Source organism: Dendrobates tinctorius, unplaced genomic scaffold (assembly GCF_039654945.1).
Source record: "Dendrobates tinctorius isolate UK_male_01 unplaced genomic scaffold, ASM3965494v1 ptg000095l, whole genome shotgun sequence".
NCBI classification, from domain to species: Eukaryota; Metazoa; Chordata; class Amphibia; order Anura; family Dendrobatidae; genus Dendrobates; species Dendrobates tinctorius.
Genome location: NW_027361763.1, coordinates 26,039,220 through 26,053,087, shown reverse-complemented (window position 1 = coordinate 26,053,087; position 13,868 = coordinate 26,039,220). Strand labels below are relative to the sequence as shown.

The window sequence follows — 13,868 nt, the reverse complement described above, 5'->3', positions numbered from 1 at the left end:
TAAATCAAGTTTACTGAAGACCCGCAATCTACAAAACCAGAAGAGGGAAAAAACAGTTGTTCACACCAACTTTCACTTTCAACAATAGTTTGAAGACTGAGGAAAAAAGTACCTGTGGGTCTGGGTAACCTCCTCGACAGTTACTCAGACCTAGTCGTTTCCCAAGACGTTGGAATCCGGGGAGGCAGGAGGGACAGTCCTTTTTCCAATGACCTGGCGCTCCACAATTGACGCAGAGTTTTTTCTCTCTGCCTCGTCTCCTCACCTTTTCCTTCATGGAGACAGCCCCCATCTCCATGGGATCAAGACTCTGGTTTCATTGGCAACAGAGGAGATTCACGTTGCATGACTCCTCTCTATCTCAGCCTGCAGTCCATCTGGACAACCTAGGTCATGGTCTCCTCCAGAGAATCGGGTAGGGGGTGCAAGGCCAAGGCTTCCTTTAAATGCTCAGAGAGACCTCTTCGAAATAGCCCCCGGAGTGCTGAGCTGCTGCAGGACACTTTTGGTGCCCATTGCCTGCACTTGGAACAGTACCACTCAGCAGAAAGCTTTCCCTGAGTAAGACTCATAATCTTGTCCTCTGCCAAACTCAGCTTCATCGTAAGTTAGACCCAAGGCCTCAAAGAACCGATCAACAGACATTCTCTCAGGGGAGGTAGGGGATAGGAAGAAAGCCCAGGATTGCAGTCCCTCACGTAACCGGGATATAACTATCCCCACTCTTTGACTCTCACCACTCGAGGAGCAAGGACACAGGGAAAAAAAATAATTTACATATCTGCCTAAACACCCAGAATTTTCTCATATCCCCATTATAGGTATCTGGAAGTTTCACAGAGGGTTCAGGAGAGGATATAGAAACATCAGACACGGTACCCTCCATATTGCCAGACTAAAAAGAGACACCCAGAATCCTATTACCCATATCTGCCAACTCACTATGTACCTGTAAGTGAGAAGGAACCAACGCTCTTTGCTCTACAGACAGGTTCTGCATCATTTTGGTCAGGTTAGATACCTGATCCGACAGAGCATGCAGTGGGTCCACAGCACATAAGCACACAAAACCTCTCAGCAAATGTAAGATTCGGTGATAATGTAATGATGAGCGCAGGGAGAGGAGGAACCAGGCACGCAGTGCGCAAGTTCTTGAGACTAAGCAGTGAACACAGGACCTGGAACTAGGCAGTCACGTGATGCCAGGGGGTGGAGTCAATGCACGTACGGCCAGGGAAGGCAGCTGAGAGTGCGGAGTATAGGGCACAAAATGTAAACGTAGTCAAAAGAGAGCCAAGGGTCAAAAGCCAGATGAGAGCGTGGTACCTAGGGATAAGACAGAGAGTAAACTGAGTAGATCAAAGGGGTCAGATAACCAGGAAGGACAGGACAGTGCAACGCAGGATACAGAGGCAAAAGTCAGAGGACAAACCTGGTCATACACAGCAAAGCTCACACGCACAGAGGCAAAACGATAATGGACGAGTAACCTGGGTCAGCGACCACAAACCAAATTTACGGAAGTATCAGCGACACCAAACCCAGAAACTACCAACATTCAATAGCCACCCCAGAACCAAAAAGAGCCAAACTAGAATTAACCCCAACCTGACCAGGATGGAGGCGGAACCATCCTTTCCAGAGTCATGACACAAGCACAACACATGGATTAAATACAGAAAGATGGCAATAAACATTACCAGCAAACCACCCGGGTACCACATTAGGCAAGAGAGAGAGGAGAGGTACATGAGGGTCCCTGCCACCTCCTTACACATGCATCAATATTTATTAATTAGTTTCCTACGTTTATTACTTATTAACTTTTTTTGAAGCCCCGTGAGTTCTGGTGCCTCTTTTGGGAAGAATGGTATTGTATTTTTCTAAGAACATCATTCTTGGCTTCTATTAAAATAAAGTTAAAATTTGATTATACTTTACAGTAACTTCATAAATGATCAATTTATCTCAAGATAGGAATGAAGAAAACAAGAAGGATTAGCTTAATTCCATCATGATCAGAAAAATTAATTCTAGCTATTTTTCAAAAGCATTTAAAAATGATTCTATTCTACAATGTTATATTTTCTTAACAGTTTTGGCCACAATCAGCAGGGAGTAGATCCGGGGTGACGTATGATGAAACAAGACTATATCTGGTCCCATGTAAAATATATCCAATCATAATGTATATAAAGTGAGGATGGAGTTGTGTGGTGCACAATGCAGCTGATGATGAGTGCCGTGTTCTCTGTGTTGTGTGTCTTGCTGACTTTCCCTCATCAGTCATGTATTATGGCAGATGTAATGTTCAGTACAGGAGCTTCATATCACTGCTGCAATGTTATGTTATATGTCACTGTCTTCTTAGTGACTCTGACTATATCTGAGGATTCATACTTGGTCTGTAACCTTCCGATTAGAGAAATTAAAACTGATTATAAAAACTATTACCAGGATGGAGACATCATCATTGGTGGATTGTTAACTGTACATACAAGAAGTCAGGATAAAATATCTCCCGAGGAGCCTTATACATCTATATTGTGTTTTGCGTAAGTAGTTTTCCAATAGTTATGGAGAAATAATATATTCTCATATCACAATCAAAGTATATCCATGATTTAATGACTTATCATCAACAATGTAGTAAATGTGACACACAATAACGACTTTGGGGTTTCTCTTGAACTTGATGAAATACATCATGTGGCAGCAAGTAATATAGTCTCACTACTCTTACTGTAAAAATGTCCATCTATGATTATGATACAACCTCTAGATGGAGTGGATGTCTCCCTCTCATGGTCATAGAACTCACTGATCAGATCAGAATGGGAGATCTCTTTCCATCATGCTGTGGTCAAATGTTACCACAGTTCACAAAGGCTATAACTGCAGAGAATTGTGTTTTTACCAAGCTACTCATAAGAGCTTTGCTGCTATTAGTCAGTCAATCAAACACTGTTGAATGGCATGAAAAATATTAAGATTTGAGAGTCCTCAGTGGTTGATATCTTTTAATAGCTAACTGAAAGATGATAACAAATTGCAAGTTTTCGAGGCTACTCAGGTCTCTTCATCAGTTATAAAATAGTCATAGAAGATACCCAAGAAGTCTCGAAAGTTTGCAATTTGTCACCATCTTTCAAGCTTGGGAGACTACGCAGGTCTCTTCATCAGTCATAGAATAGCCATAGAAGAGACCTGAGTTGTCTTGAAAGCTTGCAATATATTATCATCTTTTCAGTTAGCTAATAAAAGGTATCAACCACTGAAGACTCTGAAATCTTAATGTTTTCTGTCTACTGGCTAACCCAGTACAAAGATATATATCTTTCCGTTTGTTGCATGGTATGTGATCCAGCCATAATCACTTATTCTAGAGAGCCATAAAACCCAGAAGGGTAAAACAAATCCCCTGTATTGAAATTGAGGTTATTAAAACTCGGTTACATTTCTTAGTTTGTGGTTCTGCTTTGCTGCCTACAGTTGAGAACCTTTAGAAAGCCTGACATCTGATTTGGCAGTCTTTTGAGATACCTTTCATTCTCTTTTTTTCTACATGACTATTGTACCTGGTCAGCTACAAAAGTGCCCGTCGGTTGTTATATGCAGAATTTACTTGCTGGATTTTCAACTCTAAGAAGTTGTGAGTGACATTTTAAGGCAGAGATCACACATGTGAGAAACACGGGCGAGTCTCGCATGTTAATACCCGGCACTGCCGCCGGCACTCAGGAACGGTGCGCTCAGCTGCATATATTGCTATTTGGCCGCACGCTCTGCTCCTGAACGCCGACAGCCATGTCGGGTATTAACATGTGTGACTCAGATGTGTTTCTTGCATGTGTGATCCCGGCCTAACACCTCAAATATCACAATGTTTAAACATCTACACTGTGCTAAAGTGATTGCCATTTTGCCAGAACTTGATGAAAAATGTAAGTTTTATTTTTGTAAAAATTGCAGCTTTTCCAAAAGTGGTGATTGTGTAAGCAGTAGCAATAGTCGACAGGATTTTATATTTCATGATATTTACAATGATAAACAATAAAATTATATATTGAGTACTAGAGAGTATCAACGAAGTCCTACACTCACCGTGACACCTTTCTTTTATCGGCAGTTATACATTTTTCAGCAATTTGTGCATTTGTAGCTGCAGTAGCTCTTAAATTGTAAAGTGTTGTGGAATTGTTTGGTGCTGTGGAAATCTATTATTATTTTTATTACTATTATTACTATTAGCATTATGCTCTAAGATTCATTTTTATTAGTGATGTGAACGCTTGGCGAAACTCTAGCTTAGCAGTTCACTCCAACTTGCCGATGAACATTCCATTTTATTTAATTTTTCTCATAGTTATATGAATGAGCCTCATTGCATTTTCACCAGATCTTAGAACATAATAATAATAGGGTGAAAAAAAATATATTATACGTTGTTTGTACAGATGAGAGAACCCGAATTTAAAAGTTCGGTGCTCGTACCGGACAGATAGATAAAATATCTGGTAGAGTAACACAAAGTGAATCACAAAGAATATGAACGTGCATGAATCAGAAATCCTTGTCAAAATTGAGGCGCATTTCCTTCAGCTCAGACAGATTTGCTCAGCTCTATTAATAGCTAATAAAATAAGCAAAGGGGATTTTGGCGCCAACCGCAAAGAATGTGGATAATTCACAGCAAGTAAAGTCTTCAAAAAGCAACATGAATCAAGAGGAAGACTGAAGTAAGGTCCAGGGGATCTGTAAGTTGCTTCCTTTTTGTTAGATGATGACATAAACTCAAAGAATTATATTTTCTTCCTTTTTCCACATTTACAGGGCCTCATATCAGGGATATATGGATGCTCTGGTCTTCTCTTTTGCTATTGATAACATTAACAAGAATCCTGACATTTTACCCAATATTACGCTGGGATATCATATTCATGATTCGTGCTTAGATTTAAGACTGGCCGTGAAATATGCTTTACATCTTCTGTCCGGGCCAGACAAGGTGATACCTAATTACTCCTGTGAGGAACGTACTCAGCTGGCTGGAGTTATTGGAGACCACCACTCATCCACCACTATCCCAGTAGCACAGATACTTGGCCTATTTGGATATACTCAGGTCAGTGTATAATCATCATGGATTCTCATAATGTCAACAGAGCGGCATTCCCTTTTTCTACCGTTAAACAAATAGTAATATTGCCCAAAAACCTACAAAATGCATTTACTGTACATAGTCATGCTAAAATGCATTTTTACAAATAGTCTCTTCAAAGACGGAGAGGATTTGAACTCTAATGCCACCTATTGAAGGGTCGATATTGACTCGTAGGATCGCTACTTCCAATAGGTGGCACTAGAAATAAAGTTCTCTTCCTCTCTGAAGAGACAATTTGCATATTTATTTTCCCAGAGGAGTTTTCAAGATGTTTAACCCCTTTACCCCCAAGGGTGGTTTCCATGTTAATGACCGGGTCAATTTTTACAATTCTGACCACTGTCCCTTTATGAGGTAATAACTCCTGCGGATTTAGCAAAATCTGTGCGGAAAATTCCACAGCAAATTCCGCACCGTGTGCACATAGCCTTAAGATTAGGGTTAGGGGTGTGTTGATGTTAGGGTTGGGATTAGGGTTAGTCTTGTGGTTAGGGTTATGTTTAGGGTTGGGGTTAGGGGTGTGTTGGGGTTAGGGTTGGGATTAGTGTTAGGCATGTGGTTAGGGTTGTGGTTAGGGTTGTGTTGGGATTAAGGTTGAGTTAGAATTGAGGGGGTTCCACTATTTAGGCACATCAGGGGGTTTCCAAACACAACATGGCATCACCATTGATTCCAGCCAATTTTGCGTTCAAAAAGTCAAACAGTGCTCTCTCCCTTCCGAGCTCTCCCATGTGCCCAAACAGTGGTTCCCCCCCACATATGGGGTACCAGCGTACTCAGGACAAACTGGACAACAACTTTTGGGGTCCAAGTTTTCCTGTTACCCTTGTGAAAATTTTTATTTTCACGGTTCTGCATTATAAACTTCTGTGAAGAACTTGGGGGTTCAACTTGCTCACCAAACATCTAGATTAGTTCCTTGGGTGGTCTAATTTCGAAAATGGGGTCACTTGTGTCAGGTTTCCACTTCTAAGGTACATCAGGGGCTCTGCAAACATAACATGACGCCCGCAGACCATTGCATCAAGTCGACATTTCAAAACGTTCCCTTCCGAGCCCCAACATGTGCCCAAACAGTGGTCCCCCCCACATATGGAGTACCAGCGTACTCAGGACAAACTGGACATCAACTTTTGGGGTCAAATTTATCCTGTTACCCTTGTGAAGAAAAAATAGTGGGCTAAAAATAATTTTTTGAGGAATTTATTTTTTCTTTTATTTTCACGGTTCTGCGTTATAAACTTCTGTGAAGCATTTGGGGGTTCAGAGTGCTCACCACAAATCTAGATAAGCTCCTTAGGGGGTCTATTTTCCAAAATGGGGTCATTTGTGGGGGAGCTCCAAAATTTAGGCGCACAGGGCCTCTCCAAACATGACATGGTGTCCGCTAACGATTGGAGCTAATTTTCCATTCAAAAAGTCAAATGGCGCTCCTTCCTTTCTGGGCCCTGCTGTGCGCCCGAACAGTGGTTTATGACCACATATGAAGTATCAGTGCACTCAGGAGAAATTGCCCCCCAAAAAATTTCAGGATCCATTTTATCCTGTTGCCTATTTGAAAATGAAAAAACTGAGGCTAAAAAGTAAATTTTTGTGAAAAAAAGTACTTTTTTTTAACGGATCAATTTGTGTAGCACCTGAGGGTAGAGTTGAGCGACTTTTGGTTTTTTAGGGTCGCGTTTCGTTTCGTGAAACCCGACTTTTCCAAAAGTCGGGTCGAGCAAGATCGTCCGATTATAGGGAAAAGTCGGGGTCGTCCCGAAACACGAAACCCAATGTAAGTCAATGGGGAATAAAAGTCGGCAGTGAGAGGAGGACAGGAAACACACCTACAGTGCCCATTTGAATGCCAAAAGCATCAATTCTTCTTACTTAAGCTTGTCAACCTTAATTAACTTCATAATACAAGTTACGCACTGAAAAATGGGGGTTATTTGGCTAAAATTGTGGGGGGGAGGGCTGGCTGCAGGTTTTCATGTGCCCTGGGTGAAAGAGCGCCCCTTTAACACATACCACAACTCATCATGCTCCGATACGGCAGAGAAATAGCGGTATAGTACAATGAAAAATACCTCACTTTTTACATCTCATGACGAGGCCCATCTATTTCTCCATACAGAATCATTGGTCCCATATAATGTTTGAAACAGTATATGATGAGCTCCACATAATGCTACAGTATATGTTGGTCCCCATGGATGAAGCTCCACTGTCTTATGGGCCCAAATAATGCTCCAAACATAATGGGCCCCATTTCTAATGCTCTAGTGTATAATGGGCCCTGTAAATGCTGCTCCAGTGTCTGATGTCCACCTTTGGAATGTTCCAGTGTATGGTGGGCCCCATCTATCATTCTCCAGAGTATAGTGCTCCCCAAAAATTGCTGTCCCAACATTGAAAACAATCAAATAAGTCTCCTCGCTAGGGAATCCCTGAACTTGTCTGGATTCCTCGTCGTCCCCATCTTCCATCTCACTGCACAGTATTTCAACTTTGCAAGTGCTGTGATCCTGGGCAAGCAGGGGCGGCCCACTCGTTGGCGACGGCACTGGCACAGGGCCCCTGATAGTACGTGTGTCTGATGGCGGGTGGGCCGAAACTGCACTTTCATCTGCAGCTTCCTCTTTGTCACCGTGTAAGATGGAACTGTATATGGGAAGGGTAACCTGAGTTTCATCTGGGTCAGATTCAGGTCGTGTAGCGTGCGAGGGGAATGTAGTGGTCTGGGTCAATGTACCAGCAGATTCATCGAGCAGTGGCTGGGCATCAGTGCACTTGTGTCGCCCCCAGGAGTACGGTCGCCACAGTGGCATTACCTTCTTCCTAGGGAGTGTGATGTCATGCTTGGGAGCAACGAAGGATCTCTCTAGCAGGTTAACTGATTGGGCGGCGTTATTCCCACAAGTCATGACCCTCCAAACAGCGTTCATGAAGGCAAAGTGTTTGTTTTACGTGGGCATTATGGTTGCAAAGCTGAACCTTAAAGGAATGTCCAGAAGGGCACCACCAGGAGTGGAGCCTATGGTTAAATTCGACTCCACCTGGGAAACCTCAACAATGCCAGCTACAGAACAGATGCACACATTGCAAGCTTAATTCCGTTAACGAACGAGACTCCGTCATGCCCCGCGGTCCGAGTCAGGCTTACTAGAGGGACACGTGAGGCTCTGGCACATGAGATTGGCCAATAGCTGGTGTCATGCCCTTACATGTCCGTGGCTGCATGTGCGCTACACTGAAAAGGCCAGCGTTTGTCGCTTACAGGTGCAGATAACCCGCTGAACAACGTTAGTGATGGGGATCACTGATTACAATTATTACCCGCGAACAATGATTTCCCAGTAAGTGCAGGTCAACCGCAGTTCCGGAATTAGGCCTAACCGTCATTCCTGAAAAAATGAAAAACTTACGTGTGCAAACCACAGGTGCTGTAGCTTGCTTAACAGCTCGCCAGCCGTTCTCACGCCCAGTATGGATTACACGTGATTGCACAAAGGTGAGAAAGGGTACCGTATCCCCAGATAACATGTATGGATAGCGTACACATTCAAAATATATGTCTATACATCAGGAGGCAGGCTCAGATGGTGTTAGGCCCAGTATGGATTGCACGTGATTGCACAAAGGTTAGAAGTGGTACCGTATCCCCGGATAACATGTATGGATAGCGTACACATTCAAAATATATGTCTCAGGAGGCAGGCTCAGACGGTGTTAGGCCCAGTATGGATTGCACGTGATTGCACAAAGGTTAGAAAGGGTATCGTATCCCCGGATAACATGTATGGATAGCGTACACATTCAAAATATATGTCTCAGGAGGCAGGCTCAGACGGTGTTAGGCCCAGTATGGACTGCACGTGATTGCACAAAGGTTAGAAAGGGTACCGTATCCCCGGATAACATGTATGGATAGCGTACACATTCAAAATATATGTCTCAGGAGGCAGACTCAGACGGTGTTAGGCCCAGTATGGATTGCACGTGATTGCACAAAGGTTAGAAAGGGTACCGTATCCCCGGATAACATGTATGGATAGCGTACACATTCAAAATATATGTCTCAGGAGGCAGGCTTAGACGGTGTTAGGCCCAGTATGGATTGCACGTGATTGCACAAAGGTTAGAAAGGGTACCGTATCCCCGGATAACATGTATGGATAGCGTACACATTCAAAATATATGTCTCAGGAGGCAGGCTCAGACGGTGTTAGGCCCAGTATGGATTGCACGTGATTGCACAAAGGTTAGAAAGGGTACCGTTTCCCCGGATAACATGTATGGATAGCGTACACATTCAAAATATATGTCTCAGGAGGCAGGCTCAGACGGTGTTAGGCCCAGTATGGATTGCATGTGATTGCACAAAGGTTAGAAAGGGTACCATATCCCCGGATAACATGTATGGATAGCGTACACATTCAAAATATATGTCTCAGGATGCAGGCTCAGACGGTGTTAGGCCCTGTATGGATTGCACGTGATTGCACAAAGGTTAGAAAGGGTACCGTTTCCCCGGATAACATGTATGGATAGCGTACACATTCAAAATATATGTCTCAGGAGGCAGGCTCAGACGGTGTTAGGCCCAGTATGGATTGCACGTGATTGCACAAAGGTTAGAAAGGGTACCGTATCCCCGGATAACATGTATGGATAGCGTACACATTCAAAATATATGTCTCAGGAGGCAGGCTCAGATGGTGTTAGGCCCAGTATGGATTGCACGTGATGCACAAAGGTTAGAAAGGGTACCGTATCCCCGGATAACATGTATGGATAGCGTACACATTCAAAATATATGTCTCAGGAGGCAGGCTCAGACGGTTTTAGGCCCAGTATGGAATGCACGTGATTGCACAAAGGTTAGAAAGGGTACCGTATCCCCGGATAACATGTATGGATAGCGTACACATTCAAAATATATGTCTCAAGAGGCAGGCTCAGACGGTGTTAGGCCCAGTATGGATTGCACGTGATTGCACAAAGGTTAGAAAGGGTACCGTTTCCCCGGATAACATGTATGGATAGCGTACACATTCAAAATATATGTCTCAGGAGGCAGGCTCAGACGGTGTTAGGCCCAGTATGGATTGCACGTGATTGCACAAAGGTTAGAAAGGGTACCGTATCCCCGGATAACATGTATGTATAGCGTACACATTCAAAATATATGTCTCAGGAGGCAGGCTCAGACGGTGTTAGGCCCAGTATGGATTGCACGTGATTGCACAAAGGTTAGAAAGGGTACCTTATCCCCGGATAACATGTATGGATAGCGTACACATTCAAAATATATGTCTCATGAGGCAGGCTCAGACGGTGTTAGGCCCAGTATGGATTGCACGTGATTGCACAAAGGTTAGAAAGGGTACCGTATCCCCGGATAACATGTATGGATAGCGTACACATTCAAAATATATAACTCAGGAGGTAGGCTCAGACGGTGTTAGGCCCAGTATGGATTGCACGTGATTGCACAAAGGTTAGAAAGGGTACCGTATCCCCGGATAACATGTATGGATAGCGTACACATTCAAAATATATGTCTATACATCAGGAGGCAGGCTCAGACGGTGTCAGGCACAGTATGGATTTGACGGCCCAGACTACACAGCGGAGTAGCAGGGAGAGGTAAATATTGCAAATGCTGGGGCCCTGCCCAAGCAAGGGGGGCCCACTCGTGGGCGTCGGTACTGGCACTGGGCCCCTCATAGTACGGCGGTGTGTCTGACGGCGGGTGTGCACCACCACCGTCAGAGACACTTGATTGCACTATGAAGGACCCTGTACCAGTGCCCGCGCGCAAGAGTCGGCCTACCCACCTGTCCAGGGCAACGGCACTCGCACGGTGTCGTGTGCTAGGTGGTGACCCCGGCCATGGGGGGGGGAGGCAGCACAGTTAGGGAGTTTTAGAAAGTGGCATATGTTGATGTTGGACATTCAGCTGATGCAAAAGGTGAAATAGGTCAAGTCCCAGGAAGAGGTGGACAAAGCAAGCCATTTTTCTATCACCCTATGTGTCATCAGAGGAAGGTGGGACAAAATCCTTGGAAACTCATGCGTGGTTCATTTTAATGAAGGTTAGATCATCCACATTTTGGGTTGACAGACGGGTCCTTTTTTCTGTCAGGATTGATCCAGCTGCACTGAAGACTCTTTCCGATAGCACACTTGCAGCTGGGCAAGCGAGCTCCTGTAAGGCATATTGTGCCAATTCAGGCCAGGTGTCCAGTTTAGCGGCCCAATAGTCAAAGGGGAATGACCTGTGTGGGAGAACATTGATATGGGAGGAAAAGTAGTTTGTAACCATAGTTGACAACTGCTGTCTCCTGTCACTTTCCATCGATGCAGTATTACCAGTTGTGTGAGCGGTACTTGAAAAATCAGTCCACAACATTGTCATGAAACCCCTGTCTCCAACGCCACTTCTGCTGTGTGCACCACGAACACCTCTGCCAAGCTGCCCCCGGCCCGTACGGCTCGTGTGAGAACCATCACCGCTGCTGTGTGCTGGGAATGCCTCAAGCATCCGATTTACCAGAGTTGCTTGTTTATTTGCCAATATTAGGTCAAGGTTCTCCTGTGGCATGATGTTTTGTAATTTGCCTTTATAGCGTGGATCCAGGCTGCTGGCCAACCAGTAGTCGTCATCGTTCATCATTTTGGCAATGCGTGGGTCCCTTTTTAGGATCTGCAAGGCATAATCTGACATGTGGGCCAATGTTCCCGGTGTCAATGATGCACTGCGAGTGCTGGTTGGAGGAGCACTTTCTGGCAAATCCACATCCCTCCAGTCACGCACAAACCCTGTACCAGACCTTGCCACGCCAACATTTTCACTTCCCCCACGAGATGCATCCTCCTCCCCTAAGTAATCATCCCCACCATCCTCTTCCTCCTCCTCTTCTTCCTCCACCTCATCCAGGAGAGGTCCCTGAGCAGACAATGGCTGAATGTCATCAAGGATTCCCTCCTCCTCTTCCTCCTCATCAACATTGGCTGCAGACGCCTGCTCCTTAAGGTGCGTCAAAGTTTGCATGAGCAGACGCATAAGTGGGATGCTCATGCTTAGGATGGCGTCGTCTGCGCTTACCAGCCGTGTGCATTCCTCAAAACACTGAAGGACTTTACAGAGGTCTTTCAGCTTCGACCACTGCACACCTGTCAACTCCATGTCTGCTCTCAAAGTGCCTGGCCGTGTATCCTCCCACAAATGCATTATGGCCTGCCTCTGCTCGCACAGCCGCTCCACCATGTGCAGGGTGGAGTTCCACCTTGTTGCAATGTCAATAATTAGGCGGTGGTTGGGAAGGTGGAGCAATCGCTGCAGCTTCTGCATACGAACGGAGTGTACAGGCGACCGGCGGATGTGCGCGCACAGTCTTCGCACCTTCTGGAGCAGGGCTGTTAACTCCGGATAATTTTTGAGGAAGCACTGCACCACCAGGTTCAAGGTGTGAGCCAAGCAAGGTATATGGCTGAGCTTTGAAAGGGCTATGGCTGCCACAAAATTACGGCCGTTATCACTATCTACTTTGCCTGCCTCAAGATGTACACTGCCCAGCCATGACTCAGTTTGTTGCTTCAAGTACTCGGCCAGCACTTCGGCGGTGTGTCTGTTGCCCAAACACATCATCTGCAACACAGCCTGCTGACGCTTTCCACTAGCTGCTCGATAGGGGGACACATCGTGTGCAACAGTGGCAGCTGCAGATGGAGTGCTCGTACGACTGCGCTCTGTGGACGAGCTTTCGCTTCTGGAGGAGGAGGAGGAGGGTCGAATGCCTACAGCCAACTGTTTCCTTGGGCTAGGCAGCACTGTCCCACCACCGCTGTCCCCTGTGGACCCTACATCCACCACATTAACCCAGTGCGCAGTGATGGACACGTAACGGCCCTGGCCATGCCGACTGGACCATGCATCAGTTGTGAGGTGCACCTTTCCGCTCACTGACTGCTTGAGTGCATGGACAATGCGGTCTTTCACATGATGGTGGAGGGCTGGGATGGCTTTGTGAGAGAAGAAGTGGTGACTGGGTAGGTCATAGCGTGGTACTGCATAGGCCATGAGTTCGCGGAAAGCTGTGCTTTCCACCAACCGAAAGGGCATCATCTCAAACGAGATTAGTTTGGCAATGTGGGCGTTCAAACCCAGTGTACGAGGATGAGAGACTGAGTACTTTCTTGACCTACTCATAGTGTCTGGGATGGTGAGCTGGACTTGAGAGCTGCATATGGTGGAAGTAGCGGTGGACAGGGCGGACTGAGAGAGGGTTGATGATGGTGATGGAGTTGGTGTTCTTTCTGATGGCCTAGAATTAGTCTTTCGTTGATATAACAGTGGGATTCCCTGACTGCTGTGGCCTTGCAACGACACCTCAACATTTGCTGCTGTGCTAACCGGTGGGCTTACAGTGGGGGAAACAATGTAGCGTTGCTGACTACCTTCGTTGTGATCAGTTGCACATGTGGCAATTGAGGTTTGGTGTTGTGTCCACGCTTGCAAGTGCATGCTGGTTAAATGTCTAAGCATGCAACTGGTATTCAAATTTTTCAGATTTTTCCCTCGGCTAAAGGTCTTTGCGCACTTCTTACAGATAACCTTGGCCTAATCATGAGGATTTTGTTCAAAAAAGTGCCACACTGCACTCTTCCTACTTTGGCAGACATTTTGTGGCCTAGCACGCTGTGATCTTTTGAC

The 13,868-nt window shown here is 45.3% G+C and overlaps 1 protein-coding gene across 1 annotated transcript in view; it reads left to right on the top strand.

The window, feature by feature from the left end:
- The first annotated feature begins 393 nt into the window (after positions 1 to 393).
- Positions 394 to 13,868, top strand: part of LOC141098862 (vomeronasal type-2 receptor 26-like) — a 193,424-nt gene continuing 179,949 nt past the window's right edge. Inside the window, exons 1-3 of the mRNA XM_073586820.1 lie at positions 394 to 415; positions 2,372 to 2,555; positions 4,834 to 5,125. Of these exons, the coding sequence (XP_073442921.1) occupies positions 394 to 415; positions 2,372 to 2,555; positions 4,834 to 5,125 (498 nt within the window). The remainder of the gene's footprint in view (positions 416 to 2,371; positions 2,556 to 4,833; positions 5,126 to 13,868) is intronic.